Source organism: Brassica napus, chromosome A3 (assembly GCF_020379485.1).
Source record: "Brassica napus cultivar Da-Ae chromosome A3, Da-Ae, whole genome shotgun sequence".
Lineage (NCBI taxonomy): Eukaryota > Viridiplantae > Streptophyta > Magnoliopsida > Brassicales > Brassicaceae > Brassica > Brassica napus.
The window spans coordinates 28,510,464-28,535,009 of record NC_063436.1 but is presented as its reverse complement, the minus strand read 5'-3'; the positions used below and the strand labels follow the sequence as shown (position 1 = coordinate 28,535,009).

Sequence of the window (24,546 nt, the reverse complement as noted above, 5' to 3'; positions counted from 1 at the left end):
TGCTGAGAAGATCAATTCTGAAAAAGAAAACAGAGAAAAATTGGCAAAGAGTCAGGTGGTCGAATTGGTTAAGACGGGAGATCTTTTCCTCAACAAAACAGTTTTGAAAGCGAGGTTTGAGTTATGTGCAATGAAGCATAACTTTCACTACACAGTTACCAACTCCAATAAATCAGTTTGGTGTATTAGATGCGCTGATAAGGTGTGCTTTTGGGGTGCTCGAGCTGAGTGTTTGAAGGGCTCCACATATTTTATTATTAAGAAGTATGTCGGTGTACATTCCTGCGCACCTTCAAACAAAACCAGTGCCGGAAGGACAGCTTCAGCGAAAACGATAGGCAATCTGATAATGCATAAATATGAAGGTATCAAGGAAGGGCCTAAAGCGAAAGATATTGTTCAGATTATGCGTAATGATTATGGATGTGAGATCTTTGATTCTTTAGCATGGGATTCCCGTGAATATGCAGTCAACGCTGTTAGAGGTATTCCAGAGGAAAGTTATGGGAAAGTACCAAAATATTTGCACATGCTGCGAGAGGCCAATCCGGGTACACATTCCTCTTACAAGACTGACGTCGATGGTAGATTTCGATATCTGTTTATAGCGTTTGGTCAATCGATCAGAGGCTTTAACACAGTCATGAGGCGTGTCATTGTTGTCGATGGAACATTCTTGAAGAGTAAATTCAAAGGGGTGCTACTGGTTGCAACTGCTATAGATGGAAATTCAAATTTATATCCTATTGCATTTGGGATAGTAGACTCTGAGAATGAGCAGTCTTGGGAATGGTTTATGAGAGAATTAAAAGTTGTTGTTGCTGATGATAATGGTTTGGCTTTTATTTCGGATAGACAAGTGTCAATAGGGAAGGCACTAGAGAAAGTGTATCCGCTAGCGAGACATGGTATTTGTATTCATCATTTGTTGAATAATGTGATATCATATTTCAGGGGGAAGGGATTAGCTCGGTTGATTTCTAAGGCTTCAAAGGCTTATAGAGTGGTTGATTTCAAGAAGACGTTTTATAGTGTACACACCACAATGACATTGAAGTCGGTTAAGACCACTCATAGGTACATAGGAAACATTGTACGGAGTGATGTGGAAATGCTTTTGTATTGTCAATGACTGCACGGCCTTGACAATCCGAGGAATAAGCTGCGCGAAAGCTTCCACTTCCTTGATTTTTTTTTTACCCCCGCAGTCAAACACCTGGATATTCCTAGTCACAAAACTGATGCATAAAGCAATCCAATGGTTGCAATTGACCCAGACATGAACGTACATCCGATCCACATCGACAATCCACAACATCTGTGTTTTTCCATGGGAAGGCAGTTCACCTTTACCGTATTGCAGTAGTAATGGATCCATAGTGTATTTCTTAATACCCTTACAGAAATTCTGGTAATCCTTAGCAATGAGGTCGCTGAAGACGCATGTCATGAAAGCAACACGGTCTACGTTCCATCGTTTCAATGTTGTTCTTTCCCGGAAAACATACATTATAGCATCAATTTCCTACAAAAACAAAGACAAATCTATAATGTATACAGTAATATAATAGGTAACATTTTATAGAAATAACCAGTCGAATGCTTACGTAATTTTTAAGCCAACTGCTGACAGACATAATACGTCCGGCTAAATCACCGTCTAACATAGAAGGACCAATCTGTGTAGCTCTGTAAACAAAATACAATGGTAGAGATGTCAATTATTAAGACAATCAACCGAATGATATATACAAAGGAATAACATACGTTCGTGTATCTTGCCAGTCCTGCATCTTCTTAAAATCTGTAGGATGCACAAACACCAAGCAGCGATCAGGGAAATTTTCGCCGTCTAGCTCTATATCTCGGTAATCTAATCGGATCGCTGGCTTCTTCAATGATTTTTGAAGTTCCAATGAATCTGTTGGCTTCTTCAATGATTTTGGAAGTTCCAACCAATCCAATGAATCTTCGACTTTAGCTTGAGAAGGATTCAAACCTTTCACAAATGTGTCTAATGGAAGGTTCTTCATGCAACTTTCCAAAAACTCTTGTGTACCCATACTAAGATCACTAGCTGATGATTGAGTAACTTTTGCACGAGGTAAATTGACACACGAATCAGCAGTCTTTAACTCTTGGTTTTTTACAGCCTGTTGACAAACACGTACAATTACAAATTACACATACAAATTGCATGTTCAAAACAGAGAATAGACATAAACGCCAAGTTCGAAATCCATAATAAACACACAAACTTCCAAATACATATTACATTAAATATAGTGATTACATAAACGACAAGTTTCAAATACATATTACCGCCTCATTCCAAGTTCTAACAACCTAGCTTCAAAGACCTACATTCCATCGCCTAGTTCCAAGCTTTCAACAACTTTTAACTCTTTCTCTTAATAGTTACCTTTTTCTTTGATGGAGCAGTGCCTTTTTTGCTGGTGCTAGGACCACTGTTGATTTTGGTCAAGCTAGGACCGCTTGCTTGATCACTCTTTCCCATCAATTCAGTCACCACTAAACTTGTCCTGAGCTGTGTAACCTCAGCCTCAATTTTCCCCAATCTGTCGGTTACAACGGTCTCAAATTGCTCAGTTCTCTCTGAAGCTGTCCTGAGTTGTGTAACCTCAGTCTCAATCTTACCCAACCTGTCCGAGAACTGCTGACAGAATTTTTCCCCAAAAGTAGTAAAAGAAGCTTGTACCAGATCCTCCAAGAAATTTTTCATATCTGTGTCAATATTTCCTTTTGATGAAGCAGCTAGGTGGCACAAAACATTCTTCTTCCTTGACTCTGCTCCTCGGTCTGCATGCTTTCTCTTGTTTCTTCCCGAAACATCAGCTGTGCCATCAACATTCCCTGCAACATGACTATTTTCACCTCTCTCAGTATCAGCTCTTTGATCATCTCCTTTCTCTTCGCCAGATTCCTCAAATTCAGAGTTTGTAGCTTCTTTTACTCCCCAAACATGATTGTTCCAATCATGTTTACTATTGATCATATCTAAAATACGATCTACTCTTTCATCTTTCTTCTCATCCTTCTGTACAAAATCAGTTGCCAAAAGGACCACTCCATCTATGTGGGATTCCATGAATGAATGCAAAATCTCCTACAAACAATCAAATCATTAGTAAAGTGAACAAGACAATAAATATTTTAATTTGAAAAAAAAATTTGCATACGTTTTCTGGGAATAAGTTCTCAACGCCAATGATATCTTCATAAGAACATTTTGCACATCCTCTCCAATTACCACACAGTGGACCTGTAAAATTTTTACTGACTTTTGTGCCACAAATCTCTCCTAAAGCAAGAACAACTTCCATTATCCAAATTTGGAAACCAAACAAAAATCCTTCTATCAGATACCCCTCTTTCTGCTCTAATTTATGCCTTGTTTTATTAATTTGCTTCAGAAGGAAATCAAACGAATACATACCCCATGGGTAATTCCGAAGCTTCTCCAAATCCATCGCCAACTTCATGTACAGATGCGGGATATTCACCTTCTCATCCTTTCCCATCACCACACCCATAATAACGCAAAGATATATCAGTCTCACCCTATCAACCCAAGTCCAGGTATTGCTCTCTTCCAAATGCTTCTTTTTTATGATCTGCAAATTTATTTTTTCATTTGTCTTTATCTGCTTGCTCCAAAAACCATTATCGTCTTTCCATGTCACTAGCCCATTGTTATTCTCTCGCTTCACTTTCAGACCAGTGACAGCATGATACTCTTGCAATCCAAAACGCATAGGTCTCCTAGCGAAAGTGAACCACTTCTCATGTCTCTTGCTTGTCATCAACTCCTTACACAAGAAAGAGTGTACCAACCTCGCCGAAAACTTCAGATCATTCTTCTGGATAACCATAATCTGTGAAAAAATGGGATCTTTCATAACTTCATCGAATTCTGGTTCCATTTTTTCTTTTAGCAACTCGAGAAGTTTTAGTCGGCAGCTGTTATTAATCTTCTTAACCTGAGGTTCCAATCCCTCACCGTATAAACGATTAGGCAACTCCAACTCCATATCTGAAATTTGAAAACAATACAGCATATATCTATTAATAACAAAAACCTAAAATTCCTAAATCTATCCCAAAAATATGATTTAAACCATGATTGTGTACAAAATCTTTTCTAATCATCACCTTAACACATGATTGAAGCCTAAATATCTTAACTAACTCAAAAATTTACCTTTTACCTTTCTATTTTCAAACTCTAAAAAGAAGTGGAGATAGAGTTTCATACCTTTGCAGAACAAACTAAAGAGTGATAGATTCGTAAAAAGCTCACGAAATCGTATGAGTTAGGCCAAATAATCGTCCAAATCAGAGAATTGAGTGAGTTAGGGTTAATGAACTTTGGGTGAGAATTTGATTTTCTCCCCCTTTGTTCGTGAATGGGAAATTAAGGGTTTCGTCCCAGAGAAATCGAGCTTAAAGAGTTGAAATCATGCTTGGTCGGTTCAAATCAAGTGGGAATCAACCCGGATATAATCATACAAAACCAAAAAAATCGATTTGGGATTCTTTCCTGGGCACGGGATCGATCGATCTATCCTTAGTGGATCGGTCGATCTGTAAAGAATCGACCTTCGCCGATCGAGTGAAATGGACCAGGTCGATCAGTATATATTTCGCGTTTTTTTGTTCTGAATAATTATCGGGATCGATCGATCCACTGTAACTTGTAAAGCTGGATCGATCGATCCCGCTTGTCGAACTCATTATTTATCTTTTTTTAAAAATTACAATTTTAAGGGCATTACTGCCATTTTCGAAAAAATTAGTCTAATAGGACATAAAGTAGTACAGATTAGTCTAAAGGGACATAGTTACCTTTTTTTTGCTCTAAAAAAACAGATTTCCCAACATTTTTTCTATTCACAAAGTAGAACAACTTTTGTTTGTTAAAAGCAGTACACCAAAACCAGTAGTATACAACAAGCCTTTTCAAACACAATCCACTATACAGATGCGGCGTGTTTAATGCGATTTGGTAGCTTAGCAATACTTTCTAAGAAAATTAATTACATGTGAACAGATTTGTTAATACTTATTTTGAATTTGTAATCACTTTTTTTGTATAATACTAATGTTAATACTCAATTTTAATATGACAAGTCTCTCAAAATAGTCATTTTTAAGTTTTTAACATAAAAATAGTTTTCAATAAAAATAAATATAAAAATAGTTTTTTATTTATTTTAAATTTTTGAATATTTATTTTTTATTTTTTAACATTTGAAACTCTATCTTCACAATCTCATTTTTTCGCCCTAAATCCTAGATTAATTAACTTTAAGGTATACATATATTTTTATTCTTTAATAAAATTTTTTAGTCATTTTACTTATAGAAAACTAGTTTTGTGAAAAAAAATTAATTATGGCTATCATAGAAAAATCCTCTTTTTTTGGTAACTTAAAATTTAAACATTAGTTTAATTGATTAGAGTTGTGAACGAAACAGTTCTTTGCAATCGAAGTTAGTTAAAAATTTAAATCTGAATAGAAAGGAAGCATGGACCATAAACTACCTAATAAATGGAAATAAAGGAATATAACTTTAATTGTTTATAAAATTTCCAATTTTAAATAGTATCACGAGGACCCGAGTAAGTGACCAGTCCAACGCTACTTCCGCGAAGTTTCTCCCTCGTTTTTTTCTTTTGTTTTCTCGAGAAAGTGACTGGAAAAATCAGTTTAGCAGAGAATCAAAAAGAGCAAGAGGGAAGTTGCTGAGAAACTCCTCTCCTCTCCACTTTCTCTTCCTCCGTCGATAAATCCAGGTAAGCAGCGTAGAAAACTTATATATTTTACTTTTCCCGAGATTTTATGTTTTTCTCTTTCCTCTTAGCCTTTTCGTGCGTTTGTTTATTCGATTCGCTCTGGCGCGATTCACGATGTTATCCTGCACGTTTGTTGGACTGAATCAGATTCTCCTCCTCGATTTGAATTTCGAATTTCCGGGAAAACTCTCGTTTCTGTGATTTGCGGACTGTTCTTCTCCGTTTCGGAAAGTTTGTTATCGTATCGGTGCTGCTGGTGAGTAGAACGAGATTTCTTAATCTGTAAATCTTCGAATCGCATTTCTGAACTAGATTGAGGTTTTTGGATTTATAGATCTCACTGTTTGAAGACGAAGAAGAACTGTTTCTAATTTTGAGCGTATTGGTTAATCAACAGGTGTTATCTCTCCTGCGACGTAGCCATGAGTGGTGGACAAGGACAGTTCAATAACTCTCCGCGAGGGGAAGATAAGGACGTGGAGGCTGGAACGAGCAGCTTCACTGAGTATGAAGAGAGTCCCTTCGACATTACCAGTACTAAGAATGCTCCCGTTGAGCGTTTGCGCCGTTGGAGGGTAAATGCATTTGTTTGATCTGTTAAAAGTTGCATTTCTTTTGTATCCTAACATTCTGGGAAACAATTTGTAGCAAGCGGCGCTTGTGCTTAACGCGTCTCGTCGGTTTCGTTATACTCTGGACTTGAAAAGGGAAGAAGATAAGAAACGGATGCTGAGGAAGATGAGAGCGCATGCCCAAGCTATTAGAGTATACACATAAGCTTTGCTAGTTAATTTTACTTGTATGTAAACTCTTACGCGGTGTCTAATCAATGCTGTTTGCTTCCTTAGGCTGCACACCTTTTTAAAGCAGCTGCTAGCCGCGTTAATGGTAACTTTTTCAGTTTCTTATTCTTTTCCTTATTATTATTTGTTCCCCTGCAGTGTCATAGGGATTGAGTGATTGCCATTATAATATATTTTGTTGTATGTAGTTGACTGATGTTTATTTCTCTTTTTAAGGAATTATTACAAGTTCACCTCCCTCTCCTGGCGGTGGTGATTTTGGTATTGGACAGGAGCAAATTGTATCGATATCAAGAGATCAAAATATAGGAGCTCTGCAAGAACTTGGAGGGGTTTGTCTTTGCTTTAGCTCATTTTTTACTTTATTTCTCAGCCATAAAACTTATTCATTTATGTTTATTCTCTGTTTTATTTCATTAGGTCAAAGGGTTATCTGGCCTGTTGAAAACAAACTTGGAGAAAGGTATACATGGGGATGATGATGACATATCGAAAAGGAAATCTGCTTTTGGATCAAACACATACCCCCAGAAGAAAGGGAGGAGTTTCTGGGTATTAATACTTTAAACATTTACTTTTTTTTTCTAGCAGCTTCTACTAGGCTAATATTTATCCGCTTCAATCTGTGGGGCTATTCCAGTTAATTAATATCTAATTCCTTCGTTTTTTTTGTTTAATCATGTACAACAGAGGTTTGTATGGGAAGCTTCTCAAGATCTTACTTTGATCATACTGATTGTCGCAGCAGCTGCTTCTTTGGCATTGGGAATAAAGACCGAGGTATTCAGTTTAGGAACTGGTACATTGTATATTTCTCAGCGCATGCCTTGAAACATTGGGTCATTTTCTAAGTGACATTGTTTTATAATAGTTGACAAAATATTATAAAACAAGACTTTCCAGGAATTAAAAAACATTTTTTTCTGTCTTCCGTACGCTGAAGCTATTGACTATCCGTTCCTATGCTTTTATACTCATCCTTTGCTCTATGAGAGTAGAAAGTTGTTTTATCTCCATTATCCAAAGTTGTATAGTTTCTTAAATTTTTCCTGAGCTTTCGGTATCTCTTTTGCGGCCTTCTTAGGGTATTGAAAAGGGATGGTACGATGGCATCAGCATTGCTTTTGCCGTTCTTCTTGTCATTGTGGTGACAGGTATTGATATTCTTTACTAAACCTGATTTCACTCATATATGTGATTGCTGCATGTATTACACTAATTTCAATACCTTTTCCCTTGGCAGCTACCAGTGATTATCGCCAATCTCTTCAATTCCAGAACTTAAATGAGGAGAAGAGAAATATACGTCTAGAGGTTAGAGCTTGGATAATCATGCAGCTAAAGGATAATATCATTTTTGTTGGTTTAATTTTTGAAAGTGCATCGTGGCATGCTTAGGTTACCCGCGATGGGAGAAGAGTTGAAATTTCAATTTATGACATTGTGGTAGGCGATATCATACCTCTCAATATTGGTGATCAGGCAAGTTGCACAAATTTTTCAATGCAGTAGTTCTTTTTCGAAGTTCAGTATAGACATAATTTATGTTTAATCTGAAAACAATTTCCTTAGGTACCTGCTGATGGAGTTTTAGTTGCTGGTCATTCCCTTGCGGTTGATGAGTCCAGCATGACTGGGGAAAGCAAAATTGTACGTGTTACACTCTGCCTTTGCATTTTGCAACGGTGCCATCTTTGCATTTCATGTGTCTGAGCAAACTGTTTTTTCGCAGGTTCACAAAAACTCTACTAAGAATCCATTCCTAATGTCTGGTTGCAAAGTTGCAGATGGCCATGGCACAATGTTGGTAAGACTTGACGAACATCAACTTTACTTTCTGTGACAGAGTAACTGTAGTCTTTGTAAAGAAAAATTGGAGAGTTTTTTAACTAAGTATCCTTGGTTGGAGATTCTCTGCAGCAAAACATGTTTTTATGAGAGAAAATTTGACTCGAGTGCGTTCAAAACTTCTGAAAAGGGTAGTTTCTTCCTGAATTGCTTATTTTAGTCTAAAATTTATCTTTGTAACTCAGGTTACTGGGGTAGGGGTCAACACTGAATGGGGTTTACTAATGGCTAGTGTCTCAGAAGACAATGGTGGAGAAACACCATTGCAGGTGAGTATCAACCCTTTATCTGCTCATTTTTTTAAGAAAAATTTGTTGCTCAGAATTCGTACCTACTTTGCTTCCTTCAGGTACGCTTGAATGGTGTTGCAACATTTATCGGAATTGTGGGGCTTACAGTTGCTGGCGTTGTATTATTTGTCCTTGTCGTCCGGTGCGGTTACATTTTCTTCTGACAACTAAGTACCACATGGAGTAAATCTCACTTGTCATTCAACTAATCTTTGTTCTCTGCAGCTATTTTACTGGTCACACGAAGGGTGCAAATGGAGCCCCACAGTTCGTTGGAGGACATACCAAATTTGATCACGTGCTAGATGATCTTGTTAAAATCATCACCGTTGCAGTAAGTGTTTCTCAGAAGAAATCAGCATGGCTAATACCATCGTCAGCTTCTTATTCATATGTCTGACCAGTCAGCTCAACCTTTTGAGTATTGTAGGTAACAATCGTTGTAGTAGCAGTTCCTGAAGGGCTTCCTTTGGCTGTTACCTTGACGTAAGTCTACTATCTTCTATATAAATATTTTAATGATAGCAATTGCTTTGGCCTCTTTATTACATGTTCAAATGAATAGAAATTGATGAATCTGCTGTAAAATTCACTGGAACGAGTTTGTCTTTCGTGACTGATATCTTTTGTACTTCTTACTGGCAGTCTTGCCTATTCCATGAGAAAAATGATGGCAGATAAAGCTTTGGTATGTATCTTCTATTTTGGGACTCGATAAGTTTGTACTAAAATTAATACAAATTCATATAGTGAATGATATTGGAAGCTTATACGAATTTTAATTTCAGGTGCGTAGGCTTTCCGCCTGTGAGACCATGGGCTCTGCAACAACAATTTGCAGTGATAAGACGGGAACTTTGACCTTAAATGAGGTGAATCTTAGTGCTTTTCCTTCTTCTTTTTTTTTATTTGCTAACACACTAACAATTAGCAATATAAAGCCTCAGCCGTTCAAGTTACAGTTTTAGTACGCGTTTTCCTAGATGTGGGTATTTGAAATGTGTGCCCAACAAGCGAAACCTCTAATACTTTCTATTTTTTCAGATGACCGTTGTTGAGTGTTATACTGGGTTCCAAAAGATGGATCCTCCTGACAGCAGCTCGAAATTGCCACCTCCTTTTACATCTATACTTGTTGAGGGAATTGCTCATAACACAACGGGCAGTGTGTTCCGATCTGAAGTAGGATAAATTCCCTGGGAACTTATCTGATTTTCCATTTGGTTTCTACCTCAGTTGATTTAATGTAATAATGTATATGTAACAGAGTGGTGAGGTTCAGGTTTCTGGATCGCCAACAGAAAGAGCTATTCTCAATTGGGCGATAAAGGTTTATTTTCCAGCTACATTTCCCTGGTTACAGTTTATATAGCTGAGTGGAGAACTAATCCTTCGAATATTTTTTGAGCACTGCAGTTAGGCATGGATTTCGACGCTCTTAGGTCTGAGTCTTCTGCTGTACATTTTTTCCCATTCAACTCAGAGCAGAAACGTGGAGGCGTAGCAGTGAAATCAGTACTGTGTTTCCTTATTCTTAGCATCCTTTGCTCTTTGTTTTTTTTTTTAACTTAAATTTATCGTTTGTGGATGTTTCCCCTTGTTAATCAGCATCTTAATAAGGTTTTTAATTCAATTTCAGCCAGATTCGACTGTCCATGTTCACTGGAAAGGCGCTGCCGAAATTGTCTTGGGTTCCTGCACACACTATATGGATGAGAATGAGAGTCCTGTTGATATGAGTGGAGATAAGGTTGATCACTGAGTCCCTTTATCATGATATAATTTGTTGTAAAGATTTGGTGTCTTGATTGAAGACCGTTCGCTTACTGCAAGTCCAAGTTAAAACCACTCTTTATTTGTTTTTCTTTTACGCTATTAAGCTTTTGTTCTCAGATTAGTGCCAGATATGGCAATGCGAGCTTTGATATAAAATACTTGTTTTTTTTCTCTGAATCAAGTCTTCTTGTTTTAGATGGCCGAGTTAAAAAATGCTATCAATGATATGGCTGCAAGGAGTCTCCGTTGTGTTGCAATTGCCTTCAGAAATTTTGAAGCGGATAAGATTCCAACTGATGAAGATCAACTTTCTAGATGGGTATTACCTGAGGATGAACTTGTGCTGTTGGCTATTGTTGGTATCAAGGTAAGCAGTACCTTGCTCCCTGATGTGATTCTGTAAACCATATTGGTTGGTATTTAGGTAAGCATTACTTATTGCAAATTCTTCTACATTGTAGGATCCATGTCGCCCAGGTGTCAAAAATTCAGTTCTACTTTGTCAAAAAGCAGGAGTCAAGGTCCGTTGACATCCCATATGCTTCCTTCCCGGAGAGTTTCCATTCATATTTTGTTTATTTTCTAGACTGCTCTATTTCTCATGGGCGTGCATAATCTTCAAATATCCACTATTGGCTTCAGGTTCGAATGGTGACTGGTGATAACATTCAAACTGCCAAAGCCATTGCACTGGAATGCGGTATATTAGCTTCAGACTCAGATGCTAGTGAGCCTAATCTGATTGAAGGAAAAGTATTCCGTGCCTATTCAGAAGCAGAAAGAGATAGGATTTGTGAAGAGATATCTGTAAGAGTCTCACGATTTAAGTTGTGATCAAAGGCAGTTGTTTAATGGTAGCTGATGACATTGTTTGTAAACTTGAAGGTAATGGGTAGATCATCACCCAATGACAAACTTCTTCTTGTGCAATCGCTGAAGAGAAAGGGACACGTCGTGGCTGTGACTGGTGATGGAACCAATGATGCTCCTGCACTGCATGAGGTTCAATCAATATATTTACTCAACCTCGTATGTGTAACCTTGAATGAACACTATTAATATTAGAAAAAAAATTCTTTTTTCCTCTGAATTTCAGGCAGATATAGGTCTCTCTATGGGTATCCAAGGCACGGAAGTTGCAAAGGAAAAGTCGGACATCATTATCTTGGATGACAACTTCGAATCCGTTGTGAAGGTTAGTATGCTTTGGGGGTTTTATGATCTTTATAGTTATCTTGAATTGGATATTCATTTTTAGTAATGATGTGATTCCTCTAGGTTGTCCGCTGGGGTCGATCTGTGTATGCCAATATACAAAAGTTCATCCAGTTTCAGCTCACGGTTAATGTCGCAGCTCTTGTCATCAATGTCGTGGCTGCCATATCCTCGGGCGATGTCCCTCTAACTGCAGTACAGGTTCGATATATTACATTTATTCTTTCTCATCTGCACAAAAGCATTCACTGTTAGTAAAGACTGGTCTCCCCTAACTTTGTAGCTCCTCTGGGTCAATCTTATAATGGATACTCTTGGGGCTCTTGCTTTGGCCACCGAACCACCAACCGATCACTTGATGGATCGAGATCCTGTTGGCAGAAGGTACGACTTGAGCTTGAGCATGTCTAAAGTCTGAATAATCTCAATTTCTCTTCCCATTTACATATCTATCTCTTGTTTTCAGAGAACCTCTCATCACCAATATCATGTGGAGAAACTTGTTTGTACAAGTAAGTTATCTTCTTCTTCTTTCCCTCACCTGTCTAAAGATCACATTATCTAACCCTTTTATCTGCTGCTCCAATTGTTTTTGCATATGATTAGGCGATGTACCAAGTGACAGTCTTGTTAGTCCTCAATTTCCGTGGAATAAGTATCCTTAATCTGGATCATAAACCCAACGCCGAGAGAGTGAAGAATACAGTCATCTTCAATGCTTTTGTCATCTGCCAGGTAAAAAGATAGACACTGACTCCTCTGTACTAAGAAAAAAAGCTTGGACACATCAGAAAACAAACTTGATTCTAATTTTGTTAGATCTTCAACGAGTTCAACGCACGAAAGCCAGATGAATTTAACATTTTCCAAGGAGTTCTCCGTAATCACCTCTTTGTGGGCATCATCTGTATCACCATTGTGCTCCAGGTACTGATCATCTCTCTCTCCTTTTCCTGCAAAGTAAATTACATCAGGGAACATACATAAACGGTTTATTGCTCGTTGTTAAATGTTTTTAATAGGTAGTCATCGTCGAGTTCCTTGGAACATTTGCCTCAACGATTAAGCTTGACTGGGAGATGTGGCTCATCTGTATTGGGATAGGTTCCATCAGGTTTGTTTTGTTAACTTTGTCTAAGGTTGTTAATCATGTTCATAAACTCACCAGATACTTTCTGTTTTGTGTTTTTATATTTAACCAGTTGGCCTTTGGCGGTGATCGGAAAATGCATACCGGTTCCAGAAACTCCGGTTAGCCAATACTTCAGAATAAACCGATGGAGAAGGAATTCATCAGGTACGTAAAGTTACCGTTGCCAAACCATGAGATACGTGTAGAAAAGCTATAATCTCGTTACTAAAACCTTTTATATGTTTTGTTAACTTTTTCAGGTTAACGATTAGTTTGGAACGAGAACAGTTAAAAAAATACCAGAAGTGGATTTTAGTAGTATCCCTACCTGTGAATACGTTTTATACTATTTTACCTCTCTCTCTCGAATTACTTTCGCAAAATGCTTTAGTATCGTTTAAGTGCATAAAACAGAATGCAAAATATTACCTATTTTTGTTTAGTTGCTATTACTGTTGTTACCTTAAATGTTCAAAATTGAGATGAAACTAAAGTAGCTGATAATGTGTCCAAAGTGAATCATCTCTAGTACCCAATATGAATTTCAATATGGTTGAGTAAATTAACAGACTATCACTTCTTTATCTGAAGTCTCGAGAGACTGTCCTGATGCTAGTCCAAAGTTGAACAATCTCCGGAACCATTTATTAGTAGGCAGACTTGCCAATATAAGTTGTTTTGGTCTTTTTAGTTTATTAAAAAAACAAGAATATTAATGAACAATCATAAATTGAAAATTCTAAAAAAGAACAAGAATTACTATCATCATATTATTTCAAGAACCATTTTTCTGTTTTTAACACTTCCAAACTAAAACATCGTACCAACTAAGGAAGAACAAAGCCACAAAGAGCCAACTATAAAATATGAACTCTTTTCTTTCTTCTTCTAATGATTCATGCTTGTGGAAGAAGAAGAAGAAGACTTAGAGACTTAGAGTCCATCATTAACAGAACCAGGACTCAAAGTCCCTGAGCTACTCATCATCTCTCCACTTCTCACCTGTTCAAAGACGAGCATTTGCACCACCACACGCATTAATTGTTAACCTCTCGTTTTGAACTTGTACAGATAGTTTTCTTACCGTCCACTAGCCTACAGATTCTCTTCTTCTCATCTACTTCTTTGATGAATCTCATTGTCTTCATTGGATGATGATGTTGTTGCAATTAGTTTCTTCAAGCGTACACTCTTGGACAGCAATGGAAACTGAAACAAGAATCATTTATATTGAAACTTTATTTACAAGGCAAGAAGATAAGTCTTTTTTTTAAAAAGTATTTTACCTTGTGATGTTTTACCTTGTAAAGATAGATAGAAACTTGACATCGTCAATGATTACAATAATGCCTGAAGTTGTTAATTCATTTATCTTAAAGCAAATCCATTTTCTTAACATTATCAGATCTATAAGCTGATATTCTAATTTTGATTATAACCAAAGGACAAAAAGAAAAAAAAGGCGAGGATGAGGATTTGGAACACAAACCTAATAATTTCTCCTACAGACTGAAATGAATAAGGTTTGGATCTAAGTTTCATGAACTTCATAATGTTGAGTTAGTGAAGAAATCTCAAACAGAAAGCTAAAAATAAAAAGAGAAGTGCTCAATAGCTTTTGACATTCTGATTTATTCCACTGTACCATTTTGTTTGGTTAGTTATAAGAATTCAAATGAGCATGTTTTTTTTTCTTACCGAAATGAATGCAAGTTTATGTCTTTTATTTATTTATTGGAGATTGTTGAAGATCTCTTTGTTGATGACATGCTCTATTTGGACGATATTAAATGTCTTGGTAATGGATGGTAACTAATTGTAAATGCATGTTTTGGGCATTATTAAATTGACTTAGTAAGAGGGGTGTGTAATAGTAGAAGTGTAATTAAACATATTTCCTCTGTTGGATGGAATAAACTTATACAGTACATGCATAGGTAAGGAAAAGAAGATCCCACCAAATTTCTCAACGGGGTTGAGTACGGATCTAGAAATCCGAATCTTGTTTAATACATCTCTCCTATTGTAGAGTTTGATACTGAACTGCTTGATCTTTTGACATCACAATTTGTTTGTTTATACAACGCAAGAAACAGTTTAACCTATTGCATTAATTGTATAACAATGTTTGTTAATATTATCATCACCATTTTGACTATAGTCAATCATAATTTAATAAAAACAATTGCTAATACAAAATTTTATATTTAAAAATAATATTTATTTATATTTTATATAATTTTTACTAATATTCTTATTAACTTTTACTCATATTTTTATATAATGTTATTAAAGTTTTTATGTAAGCATAATTTGTGTTTATTTAATAATAATAACAATATTCGTTAAAAATTAGTATTGTGATTTTTTATTTCGGCTCTGTTAGACTTTGTGATTTTTCACAACACATTGACAGTCGTTGCAGTGGACTATAATGGTAAGTCTGATCTTCTAACCATGTGGCAACTTGAGGATGTCAAATGGTGCAAACATATATTCCAGCTTACCAAGACTTCAATTGTAGTCTTTGGGATTTAATGATTCTGCTCTATCAAAATCTAGTGTTATTGAGATTTGAATTCTTAACATTTTAATTCATGAAATAAGACTTTTAAAATATTGCATATATTCTCAAGATTCTTAAAATTATTGTAGTAGAATAATTTCGTAGATTTTTTAAATATGACAAACTCATTAGAATTCTTTATAAATTTAACAAATTTACTGATTATTAAAATCAACCAAGTCTACTTAAATTCATCTCCCACTAACTACTTTTTAAATTCTAAAACGATAATTAAAATAAAACAAAAAGAGTACTATGAACATAATTGATGGTATCCTAATAAGCATATGTTGACTTTATACCTAGTCATAAGAGAAAGCAAATATTAACCCAATTGCAAAAGAGGTTATAGAGAATCACTTTACTATCCATCTCTAAACTCTAGTTTCTCTAGTTTCTCTTCAGCGACTAACCCAGAAAGAAAGCCCTGAAGCTGTTGCAGTGACTTGTCGTAAGCTACATATAAACATATATGGCACAAGTGTAGATTTGCATTCATTGGTATCATATATACATAAAACATAAATATATATACTAGAGTTTCAGATTTTGAGATTCTGATGTAACAGACAGTGGAAATGGTGCATTGGTTTCTCCACAAGAGCATATCTTCCTTTGTCATAAGCTGGAGATTCGAGACCCCTTTGAACATTCTCACACAAGACAACATCTTCCATCTGATTCACCAAACCATAAACTCAAAATCTCCAAAAAGACATTATGTTTCAGTATAACAAGATCATTCTATCCTAGTACCTGAACTCTCTTGCTCTCTTCCAGACTTCTCCTGATGAAAGCTTCATCATCCTAAATCCAAAATTTTAAAATTACAAAGATTCCTATACAGGACCAGGCTGTGTATATTGGTTTTGTTTACCTTTAAAGAAGGATCAAGAAAATAGTCGAAGACAACTTTGCACTTCCTTGGTCCTAAAGGTATCACTAGATTTGTGTCCATCCAAGGTCCATACCTTAAAAAAAAACATAATCCATTGCAAGAGTGAGTCAAGTCACTAGAAGATGTGAAATCAAAACTTTGACTTCTGTTTACCTATTTATCATGAAATTTGGGTATACGAAAGCGTATAGAGCTTGAGATCCAAGCCTATCGAAACCGTCTTCTTCTTCACCAGCCTTGGATCCACCACCTCCACATTCTTGGATACTAACCCTTTCGAATAACTGATATATTGAAACACAAAGCGCATCTTAACAACTGCAGCTAACTAGAGATTAGAGTTTTGGTGTGAATATACCGTTGTAGAATAGGTTTCGAGGTCGAGGCCTGACATCAAACCTGTTGAGATCTATGCCTCTACACAGACATCAAGTTACCATTTGTTCAAGCACTTATGCACTTAGATAGTTTGGAATGCAAAACTCAGTAGCATGAAGTTGATGATGATAAGAGATATGATGCAAGACAGGTATGTAAAAGGGAGCACACTTTAGTTGTTTACCCTGAGTTCGGCCTCATTCGAGGTACCTACATCTCAGGGGGTAGGCAAGCTACCAATCCACTAGATAAAGAGGTTACAAGCTTTGTCTCTCACCCTCTCATGTGAATACAAAGCTATCTCTCAAACCCCTGTTTCCCCTCTCTCTAGTTTCTCTACTACCAAGCAATTATGTGCTTGTAGTACTCTCAGCCTAGGTGTTTATACACTCTAAAGCTCCTGGTGCTTTCGCACCCTTTGGTGCTCTTCTTCAGCGGCACACTCAACTCTGACCTGTTCTCTTTACTTTTATACTGCTGGAGCCTTAACCTAAAGCAACAACTAACCATAGTTAGAGCTAACCCTTGCTACCATAACTTGAGTTAAGCTTTGGTTCCTTTTGTCTCCTGCTCCTTTAACCCTTCACGCAAAGCAGTAACTAGCCAGCATGCTTTCTTTGTCTTATCTGAGACAAGCCTGCAAACGTACGAACTCATACGTAACGGAGAGAGAGAGATCACGTGAGTTAAGGGTTTAAGCTTATCCTTGAAACCCTCTTTGTCCATCCAAGGGTCTTGCTCCTCTTTTCAAATGAAACTCTCTTCAACTCATACTGAAGCTCCATCTGATTAATAACATGTCTTGGATTCAAACTAACTCCACAAATCTCCACCTTGGTTTGAATGCCAACCAGAACTTGGTTCTCAACCTTGCATCCTTGGATGTATCTTCTCCGGTTACACTTCTTATGAAGTTGTATCCTGCTGACACTGACTCGTGTCCCCCTTAGAATCAACTGTGATCTTTAACCATCTGGTCTTCACCTAGACTCACAGTATACTTCATTACTTGCTTCTGGAACTGTCCTGCGTCTGTCTCTGCAACAACCATTCTCAGCCTTCTTGATACTTCAGCTTCTTTTACACATGAGAGACTAACTGTCTCTTGTGTCTCTGTTTTCTGCTGCTATGTGTTCTTACTTGCAATGATCTCATACAAGAAGATTAGCTAAGTCTTCTGACTTGATCATCTCAATCTGAAACACAAACCTTGTATCTGTGCTGTCACCCTTTCTTGTTGTTGATAAACAAAATTCCAAGTTGCTTCTCTTCAGTCTTCGTGTAACTCACTTCAAACTTCCGTTCTCTTAGTTGAGTACCCACAAGACATCCTATAACAACCACAGAACACTCCCAAGCCAAACTGGTTTCTTTCATGGATTTGAAATGCTTCCCACAACACTGAACTTGAACCATTTCCTTGTAAACCCCATGATAAAGAAATTCTCTTGTTCTTCCAGCCTTAGAAGTAACTCCACCTGAGCTGTATACTCTTGGAATAACCCACCTGAACCTTTCAAGAACCATTCTCTCATGTCTTTGCTTGAGAAAACCGAACTGTTTCTCTTAACCAGTCGTCACTAACGTCCAACCACAAAGTCTTCCCTGTTTCACTTCTGTTAAAGCCACAAAACCAGCTTTAACACAACAGAGTTCTTCACAAGCTCCACCACTCATGACCTCTCCAGTCACAGACTTCTTCATAAGCTCCACCACTTATGGAATCTCCAATCACACAGACTTCTTCTACGGCTTTGATCAAGAAACCATAAGCCTGTTACAATGATTGCTTATTTTCTTTGTCCTCCTGCAAACTTGATTCCCTTGTCGACCTTTGATTCTCCTCATGTGCACTGAAGCTTGAATCAAAACCTCTTGAATCAATGCAGAAAAAAATATGCAGAATCATATTAGCCTCTTCTGGAGCTCTTGATTCACCTCTTGAACATTCTACTTGTTCAATCATCCTGTTTAAAAAAAAACAGAAACCACTAGCAGCTTTGAAACCCCTACTAGCACTCTTATACTCTGTCTCATATCAGCTACTGTGATATCCTGAGACATCTCCTTACAGCCACTTCTCATCACATCTAGAACCCATGATGACACTTGAGCTGTAACAGTACCCTGCAGTATATTTTCCACTATGCAGACTCCACCATAAAACTTGCCTTCTGCACCTTTTACCAAATGCAGACTTGACTTGAATCTCTCTATAAACAATCAGCTTCACTTGTAATTGTGCCTCTGATGCTTCTGAGTTCATCACTTGACTGTTCTGTAAGTGATCTCTGAGATGATTCATAAAGCCTTCTTATGATGTACTAGACACAATCAGTTTACGCTGATTAATCTTCTCCAAATGCAGCTTGCCTTTTCTGCATTTCTTGTCCTTTATGGGACTTCTTCTTCCTCAGTTGCTTGCAATCTTAGCTTGTGTAGCATATCGATGCACCACAACTCAACTGTCTTGAAGTGAATAACCTTGGAAACCTCCTTGCATTCTCTGCATTTGTTTCCTCCAGACTCTCCACTATGGGATACCCTGAACCACTTCAATACTCTTTACTAAGCTCACACTTTTGTGTCTTTCTGAAAAAATATCAGAACCTGCAACTCTTCTTTTAAGGATTGAATATTCACAAAGCTTCCTCTACAGAACCTGAGAACCCGTCTTATGACTTTCTCAAACTGAAAACTGATTTAGCTTTGAATATACAGCCATCACTTGTTCTTGAGACTGCAACCTCTTCAGGAAAAATCCATATAACCATTCTGATACTCCCCCACACCAAGCTGGTCTCTCTGAACATTCAGAAACTTTCAACTTGAGCTCTCTTGAACAAGCCGGACGTTTCACTCTAATCTGAGCTTGAGTTCCATCCGTCTTCTCAAGACAATTAATACCCACGAGCCTCAACTTCACAGTAAACAACTTCCTTTCTGCTCATACTCTTGAAGAAACCAGATTGCAGAACTTAACCAACTGACATCTCTGAAGCAACCCAGACATCTTCTAAACAAGACTGAAACACTCCACCATGTCTCTGCGAACTTCACTGAGCTGAACATCCATTCACCATTACTGTGATCAGCATAAAACCCTCATGTAATAGGCTGACTGAATAGCTTCCATGTTGTACTGGATATCAGTCCCAACATACCATTCTTCATCTTGTAGCCACTCCAGTTTATCTCTTGTACTAGAAGATAAACAACACTTCTTTGCTTGCAGTTAATAAACCTTAGCTTCACTCACTTAGATACAAATCTCCAAATCTCGTATCCACAACAACTGGTTTGATGTACTTGAAGAAACACCACAAACCATCCTATCCTTCAGTGATCTTCTTTTTATTTGACTTGGAGTCTTGCACTCTGATTGCAGAAAACCTTAAGACTGATTTTTTTTTTTTCTTCATCAATCTCCACCTCAGACCTGAAATCAAAAGAACTTCTGACCTCTTCTTCAGCAATACCGACATATACCAAATGTGTACCGTCGTTTGGACAAAACCATCAGTTTGAACAAACAAGACACGCCGTCTAACACTCAATATCAGAAAGACTTTCGACACACTGATATGGCACATCCCTTTGCTGATAATACTGAGAAACATCCACACCAGATATGTAACTTCCACTGCAATTCACGTAATCACTGAATAAGAATGATTTTGTTTCTTCAATCTTCTCACAAACTCCATCTTTTCCATGTTGCAGAAACTTTCAACCATCTTCGAAGCTGTTTTATCCACTGAGAACCCCAACTTGTGTCTGACCCCGACTCAAATTTAGAAAAAAAAACCAACAAATCGAGTAAGTCACCTCCGATCTCAGATTTCTCTTCTTCTGTTGACTGTTGCTAGAAAACAACTCATCTCCACACTTAGAACCTTCGTCACTTTCTTCCCGTAACATCTGAAATCTGAGCTACGAAGCTCCCACCGAACCGTTCTGAATTTTCTGTATCTTCTTCTTCACCGAGGAAAACCAGAAAAGAAAGAACTTTACTTTGACTTGGGCTAGGACATATCTTGGCCCAACTTGTTGCTTCTGAAACTTCAGGCCCAAATAAACAATACAACCCATCTGGAACTGAAACCCAAAACCTTCTCTGCTGCCTTTGTCGATGATGACCACGGCTTCACCTTCCTCGACCACCATTACCGTTATACATTCCGGTGAACCTGACAACTGTCTCAGCACTTGAATCTTGCCACTTGAGAAACCTCAGCAAGACGTCAACCTCCTTCGTCTTTCACCCAACAGTGAAGACAATACGTAGACGTACTTCTGGTGAGATTCTCTGCAACTTCCGGCAAGTACTTTGTCGTCGAGTCTGTGTCATCTGAGTCAACCTGAGATAGCCACTGATGCTGCAACATCTCCACCTCTGACTCATCTTTCCCACTTGTGAAATCCACAGAGAGTTTATCCTTTCAAATGATTTCACCATCTCCGACGAGAACCACTTCGCTTCCGCCTTCTGGTCTCAAAAGCTTCTCAAAGCCATACTCTTCCAGAGATATCTTGAGGTAAAGCTTTCACCTTCTTACAAAGCTTACAACTTTCTCACAAATCTCTGCTGCATCTTCCGAAAGCTTCCACCTTTACATAAAGCTTGAACCTTTACGACCAAACTTGACTTCTTTCTTTGCCAACCTGGCTCTGATACCAATCTGTTGAGATCTATGCCTCTACACAGACATCAAGTTACCATTTGTTCAAGCACTTATGCACTTAGATAGTTTGGAATGCAAAACTCAGTAGCATGAAGTTGATGATGATAAGAGATATGATGCAAGACAGGTATGTAAAAGGGAGCACACTTTAGTTGTTTACCCTGAGTTCGGCCTCATTCGAGGTACCTACATCTCAGGGGGTAGGCAAGCTACCAATCCACTAGATAAAGAGGTTACAAGCTTTGTCTCTCACCCTCTCATGTGAATACAAAGCTATCTCTCAAACCCCTGTTTCCCCTCTCTCTAGTTTCTCTACTACCAAGCAATTATGTGCTTGTAGTACTCTCAGCCTAGGTGTTTATACACTCTAAAGCTCCTGGTGCTTTCGCACCCTTTGGTGCTCTTCTTCAGCGGCACACTCAACTCTGACCTGTTCTCTTTACTTTTATACTGCTGGAGCCTTAACCTAAAGCAACAACTAACCATAGTTAGAGCTAACCCTTGCTACCATAACTTGAGTTAAGCTTTGGTTCCTTTTGTCTCCTGCTCCTTTAACCCTTCACGCAAAGCAGTAACTAGCCAGCATGCTTTCTTTGTCTTATCTGAGACAAGCCTGCAAACGTACGAACTCATACGTAACGGAGAGAGAGAGATCACGTGAGTTAAGGGTTTAAGCTTATCCTTGAAACCCTCTTTGTCCATCCAAGGGTCTTGCTCCTCTTTTCAAATGAAACTCTCTTCAACTCATACTGAAGCTCCATCTGATTAATAACATGTCTTGGATTCAAACTAACTCCACAAAACCTTTATGTGCATAAGGTACATGATAGCCACCATCTAAGTAATTATCACAAAACACCTGAGTTGCCACATCAATCTTTTGAGTTCTTAATTTAAAAAAAAAAAAAAAAGAGAATGTGTACTCAGAACAAGATTTTCACCTTCCAATTACAGTCAATAGTGTACTCACGTCTACATATGAAACTAAAAGTGGAATCAACTCCGCCTTCGCTCAACCTCCCTACAGAAGAACCTAGCCATTCAGATGCCACCACTGATCCATCACTCTCAATATCTTCTTCCTTCTTTGATTTGTCTTGTGTCACCTTGAGGAGAACAAAAGGTCCCCATACAGCTACTCTTAGAGGCTTGAGTCCCATTTCCTATTTACTTAAAACTGTCCTTTAGCCAAAAAAAAAATAAAAAAAATAATAATTCAAAAAAACATACATTCAAAGCAAAGTTCTCTATCCCAGTCATTCTAGTAGCTTTGACAAGCGATCCGTTCAAGCTATAAGTCCATCCCTGCCCACATAGAACAAGATAATAATATATGACTAATCAACTGAGTAACTACTTTTAACTTTAATTTGTGACTAAAGCTTTACGTGATAAGGGCAAAAAAAGCAAGACTTTCTCCCACTTCCAGAAGCCAAGATAGAGGCATGGTGAGAGCACACATTGTGGAAAGCACGAATCTTCCCCTCATCATCTCTACACACCACAAACTCCACCTCCCCAAGCCTGCACCCAGTGGACATACCAAACAAGAATCAATAGCAATAGAGGAGGGAGCCACGTCAGCAAAGTTAGTTAGAGGATTCTGTTACGATGCCAGCTCAGCAGATGAGTAACAAGAAAGTCGTTAGAATAAAAAAAACAGAGTATACACTTTTTCATTTTCATCCATTTTTTCAGAAAATTGTAACGAACTATCTTAGTGTGTGTATGGTAGCTTGGTTAAGTTACCTCCCGGTGAAAAAGTCGCGATTAGCCTTAATCTGATCAGAGTATCCTGTTCATAATCAACACAAAAGCAACAACCCTTTAGAGAAACTAAACTAAAAAAAAACACTTAAACACTCAACGAAACAGTTGACTGTTATTTTTTTAATTTTTAACGAACCTACAACTTGCCATCCTCCATAGAAGACTCGATCAAGCTCACAACGGTGGAACTGATAATCAGTGTACCACGAGCTCGGCGGAGTCAACGCTCTCTCTACTGGAATCTCCGGATCAAACTCCTCCACGAGGTTACTTGTATTGGAAGCAGCAGCGAAGACTCTGCTGCTCGAAGAGATTGGATCACGGGTGCATAACAGAGTCTGGTGGATACGTCTTCTCCTATGGCGAAATTGAGAGACTGAGACGCTGAATTTATGATGGAGTTTGAGGTATCCAGTGGTGGTGGATTTCAGAGTTGATGACGGTGACGTTATCGTGGCCAGCATCGTCATCATCGCCTGCTCTTTTTCATTAATTCCGATGGTTATTAGCTAACAGAAAGTAATATGAAAAATATCTTTTGGAGACAAGGACATGCATTAGACTGCTCTACACTAAACAAGTATACATGTATTTATACTCTATACAAGTATTGTGTCATGTGATATACGTAATAATGGTCGTTAAATTTTCGGACACGAAGCAAGTTAATAAGCTCTTTTTAAATAACTCGACCGGTTCGGTCTGATTTTGGTTATACTGGTTTATGGTTAATCACTTATAAAAAATTCTCGATTTATATTAGTTTACGGTTTGACTTGATAAATCCAATATGGTAAATTCTTTAAATTACTAACTTTATAAACATGAAAGATAATGAAGTCTACAAAGCTGGTTAATAAAGTCTTATTATTTACAACGTTGACAACTCGACCGGTCCGTTCAGATTGATTCTACCGCGATTTGAAAAGTTAAAATTAAAATTTTAATTGGTTTACCATTTCGACCCAAAAAAATTGGTTTACCATTAAGAACTGAGAATATATTAATTGGTTTAGAGTTTGACTTGATAATCTAGCATATGATAAATTCTTTAAATTAATAACTTCATAAATCAATAAATATTATATCTTTAGTATTATTAATTTATCAAAATTGTACTGTACAATCTAATTATTTATTTGCGATATTGTTTTAAATGTAGAAAGACTGAAAGAGCAAAAAATCTTGTAAGTATTTGCTTTGTCATTTTTTTTTAAATTTACTATTAGACTATATGGTAAAAAGTTACTAAAGTAACCGACCGAACTCATCGTAATAGAAATAAAGCTGGTTATAAAAAGAATAAATATTACTGACTCGAATAGTGGTAATTAAAATGATTTTTTGTTACTTCTGAATAATGTGGA

General features: G+C 37.4%; 3 protein-coding genes and 1 long non-coding RNA gene across 5 annotated transcripts; 2 read left to right on the top strand and 2 right to left on the bottom strand.

Moving 5' to 3' along the window:
• Nucleotides 1-988: 988 nt before the first annotated feature.
• LOC125607225 lies at nucleotides 989-4,052 on the bottom strand. The gene is made up of 6 exons (XM_048777091.1): nucleotides 3,458-4,052; nucleotides 3,201-3,337; nucleotides 2,423-3,127; nucleotides 1,768-2,153; nucleotides 1,608-1,689; nucleotides 989-1,525 (listed from the first exon to the last, which is right to left on the bottom strand). Exons 1-6 carry the CDS (start codon nucleotides 4,050-4,052, stop codon nucleotides 989-991), a joined length of 2,442 nt encoding a protein of 813 aa, XP_048633048.1.
• Nucleotides 4,053-5,577: 1,525 nt separating this feature from the next.
• Nucleotides 5,578-13,343, top strand: LOC106441015 (calcium-transporting ATPase 10, plasma membrane-type). Of its 2 annotated transcripts, none has more exons than XM_013882795.3 (36): nucleotides 5,578-5,818; nucleotides 5,966-6,074; nucleotides 6,216-6,393; nucleotides 6,467-6,583; nucleotides 6,667-6,706; nucleotides 6,838-6,953; nucleotides 7,042-7,173; nucleotides 7,312-7,401; nucleotides 7,706-7,775; nucleotides 7,865-7,935; nucleotides 8,020-8,103; nucleotides 8,194-8,271; nucleotides 8,354-8,428; nucleotides 8,655-8,738; nucleotides 8,819-8,901; nucleotides 8,985-9,093; nucleotides 9,190-9,245; nucleotides 9,405-9,447; nucleotides 9,548-9,631; nucleotides 9,804-9,941; nucleotides 10,027-10,089; nucleotides 10,176-10,274; nucleotides 10,399-10,509; nucleotides 10,732-10,902; nucleotides 10,997-11,056; nucleotides 11,178-11,342; nucleotides 11,421-11,537; nucleotides 11,632-11,730; nucleotides 11,814-11,951; nucleotides 12,034-12,134; nucleotides 12,217-12,262; nucleotides 12,357-12,485; nucleotides 12,570-12,677; nucleotides 12,773-12,864; nucleotides 12,953-13,047; nucleotides 13,143-13,343. In XM_013882795.3, the coding sequence occupies exons 3-36, from the start codon at nucleotides 6,241-6,243 to the stop codon at nucleotides 13,145-13,147; spliced, it is 3,222 nt and encodes a 1,073-aa protein (XP_013738249.2). In that variant the 5' UTR covers nucleotides 5,578-5,818; nucleotides 5,966-6,074; nucleotides 6,216-6,240; the 3' UTR covers nucleotides 13,148-13,343. The 2 variants fall into 2 exon arrangements, with proteins under 2 accessions (XP_013738249.2, XP_013738250.2); XM_013882796.3 differs by having other exon boundaries at nucleotides 5,642-5,818; nucleotides 5,887-6,074.
• A 2,551-nt stretch (nucleotides 13,344-15,894) lies between these two features.
• On the bottom strand, nucleotides 15,895-23,713 carry LOC106441014 (choline monooxygenase, chloroplastic-like). Its single transcript, XM_013882794.3, has 11 exons — nucleotides 23,316-23,713; nucleotides 23,159-23,204; nucleotides 22,798-22,933; nucleotides 22,640-22,714; nucleotides 22,351-22,572; nucleotides 22,214-22,268; nucleotides 16,705-16,745; nucleotides 16,500-16,630; nucleotides 16,326-16,419; nucleotides 16,205-16,255; nucleotides 15,895-16,125 (listed from the first exon to the last, which is right to left on the bottom strand). Exons 1-11 carry the CDS (start codon nucleotides 23,650-23,652, stop codon nucleotides 15,991-15,993), a joined length of 1,323 nt encoding a protein of 440 aa, XP_013738248.1. The 5' UTR covers nucleotides 23,653-23,713; the 3' UTR covers nucleotides 15,895-15,990.
• Nucleotides 16,752-21,514, top strand: LOC111214322. The gene is made up of 2 exons (XR_007327107.1): nucleotides 16,752-16,875; nucleotides 20,448-21,514. It is a non-coding gene; the product is annotated as an uncharacterized LOC111214322 (long non-coding RNA).
• Nucleotides 23,714-24,546: the final 833 nt, after the last annotated feature.

Bases quoted from the DNA above. Each gene is read 5' to 3' on its own strand.
- LOC106441015 (XM_013882795.3), top strand. From the start codon at position 6,241: ATGAGTGGTGGACAAGGACAGTTCAATAACTCTCCGCGAGGGGAAGAT. The intron at 6,394-6,466 runs GTAAATGCATTT...AACAATTTGTAG, and splicing joins AGCGTTTGCGCCGTTGGAGG to CAAGCGGCGCTTGTGCTTAA. The intron at 7,776-7,864 runs GTATTGATATTC...TTCCCTTGGCAG, and splicing joins TCTTGTCATTGTGGTGACAG to CTACCAGTGATTATCGCCAA.
- LOC106441014 (XM_013882794.3), bottom strand. From the start codon at position 23,652: ATGATGACGATGCTGGCCACGATAACGTCACCGTCATCAACTCTGAAA. The intron at 16,746-22,213 runs GTTTTGTGGAGT...AGATCTCAACAG, and splicing joins TGTACCTTATGCACATAAAG to GTTTGATGTCAGGCCTCGAC. The intron at 16,631-16,704 runs GTATATTCACAC...TCAATATATCAG, and splicing joins TCGAAACCTATTCTACAACG to TTATTCGAAAGGGTTAGTAT.
- LOC125607225 (XM_048777091.1), bottom strand. From the start codon at position 4,052: ATGGAGTTGGAGTTGCCTAATCGTTTATACGGTGAGGGATTGGAACCT. The intron at 3,128-3,200 runs GTATGCAAATTT...GATTGTTTGTAG, and splicing joins AGAACTTATTCCCAGAAAAC to GAGATTTTGCATTCATTCAT. The intron at 1,690-1,767 runs GTATGTTATTCC...TTTTGTTTACAG, and splicing joins GACTGGCAAGATACACGAAC to AGCTACACAGATTGGTCCTT.